At 34.9% G+C, this 1,360-nt stretch overlaps 1 protein-coding gene across 1 annotated transcript in view; it reads right to left on the bottom strand.

Annotated features, from left to right (window-relative positions):
• The window catches only part of LOC106867260 (uncharacterized), a 36,025-nt gene that overhangs the window by 8,906 nt on the left and 25,759 nt on the right, over window positions 1-1,360 (bottom strand). The window contains exon 3 of the mRNA XM_052970935.1: window positions 782-829. Within this exon, the coding sequence (XP_052826895.1) occupies window positions 782-829 (48 nt within the window). The remainder of the gene's footprint in view (window positions 1-781; window positions 830-1,360) is intronic.

Here is a 1,360-nt window from a genome sequence, read left to right as displayed (position 1 = left end):
TATTCCTGCAGAACTAATGTGGGGTATAGAATATGGAATATACAATATATAATATGATATACAATATACAATATAAAATAAAATAAAATAAAAATGGATGGCACCATGAAAGAAAGTATTGAATGTAGATGAAATATTGAGTGTTCAATATAAAGGATCAAATATATAAATATATAAATATAAATATATATATATAAAGGCGACTCGAGTTTCAGGGCTATTTCCCTTCGTCATGGCCGATGCTTGTACATATGTGTTTATCTTCTGAATATATTTAGCTATTTGTAAGTCTCTCTCTCATTATGTGTGTGTGTATCTATATGTGAGCGTGTATATATGTATATTTATATATATCAAGCCTATTCATGTTTATTTAAATTACTGTCTCCACATACAAAACACACACATATACATGTATGTATAAATACGTTCCCCTAATCATAGCTGGGAGGGTAGCAACTCCAAATAAGCAGCAACCTGTCCAACCCCTTCCAGGATGCAAAGCAAATATAAAATACTGCAGCTGTTGTATATATATATATATATCATTATCATCATTTAGCATCCTTTTTCCATGCTGACATGGGTTGGACAATTTGACAGAGAAAGACCAAGTAGAGGGCTCCACCAGGTTCTGTCTGTCTGTCTGTCTGTCTGCCTTTCTGTATGTCTGTATGTATGTATGTATGTGTGTATGTATGAGGTCCCAACTATACATGAGACAAAATAAGTACATGTTAAAAGGACCAAGGCTGTATTTAAAATAATTTTGGGGATTAACCTGGTGGGTGAAAAATAAGCTATATTTAATATAGTTGTGAGGATTAGCCTAGAAGAAAACAAAAATTCTCATTTAATATTTCACATTCAGCATTTATTGTGTCTCATTGTCTTGTCATTTCTACAATGGAAGTACTGAGAGAAGGCCATTGTTAGATTGTACATAGAGCATCAGTAGCCCTTAATCTGGTTTTCACACACACAAACACACACACACACACACACACACACATACAAACAAAGAGGGAGAACATTTGTGGTGAATTAAAGCAGAATTTAAATCTCTTGTACACTGACTGTAAATCCTCATTTGTAGCTACAAGGTACACTTGTACCTAGGTACATTTCAGGAATGTACCAACAAATTTACATAAAAACTAGGAATAGGTGTAGGAGTGACTGTGTGGTAAGTAGCTTGCTTACGAACCACATGGTTCCGGGTTCAGTTCCACTGCATGGCACCTTGGGCAAGTGTCTTCTACTATAGCCTTGGGCCGACCAAAGCCTTGTGAGTGGGATTGGTAGACGGAAACTGAAAGAAGCCCGTCGTATATATATATGCATATATACATATATATAT

Source organism: Octopus bimaculoides, chromosome 9 (assembly GCF_001194135.2).
Source record: "Octopus bimaculoides isolate UCB-OBI-ISO-001 chromosome 9, ASM119413v2, whole genome shotgun sequence".
NCBI classification, from domain to species: Eukaryota; Metazoa; Mollusca; class Cephalopoda; order Octopoda; family Octopodidae; genus Octopus; species Octopus bimaculoides.
The sequence above is the reverse complement of the archived record's forward strand: the minus strand, read 5'-3'. Positions and strand labels throughout refer to the sequence as shown.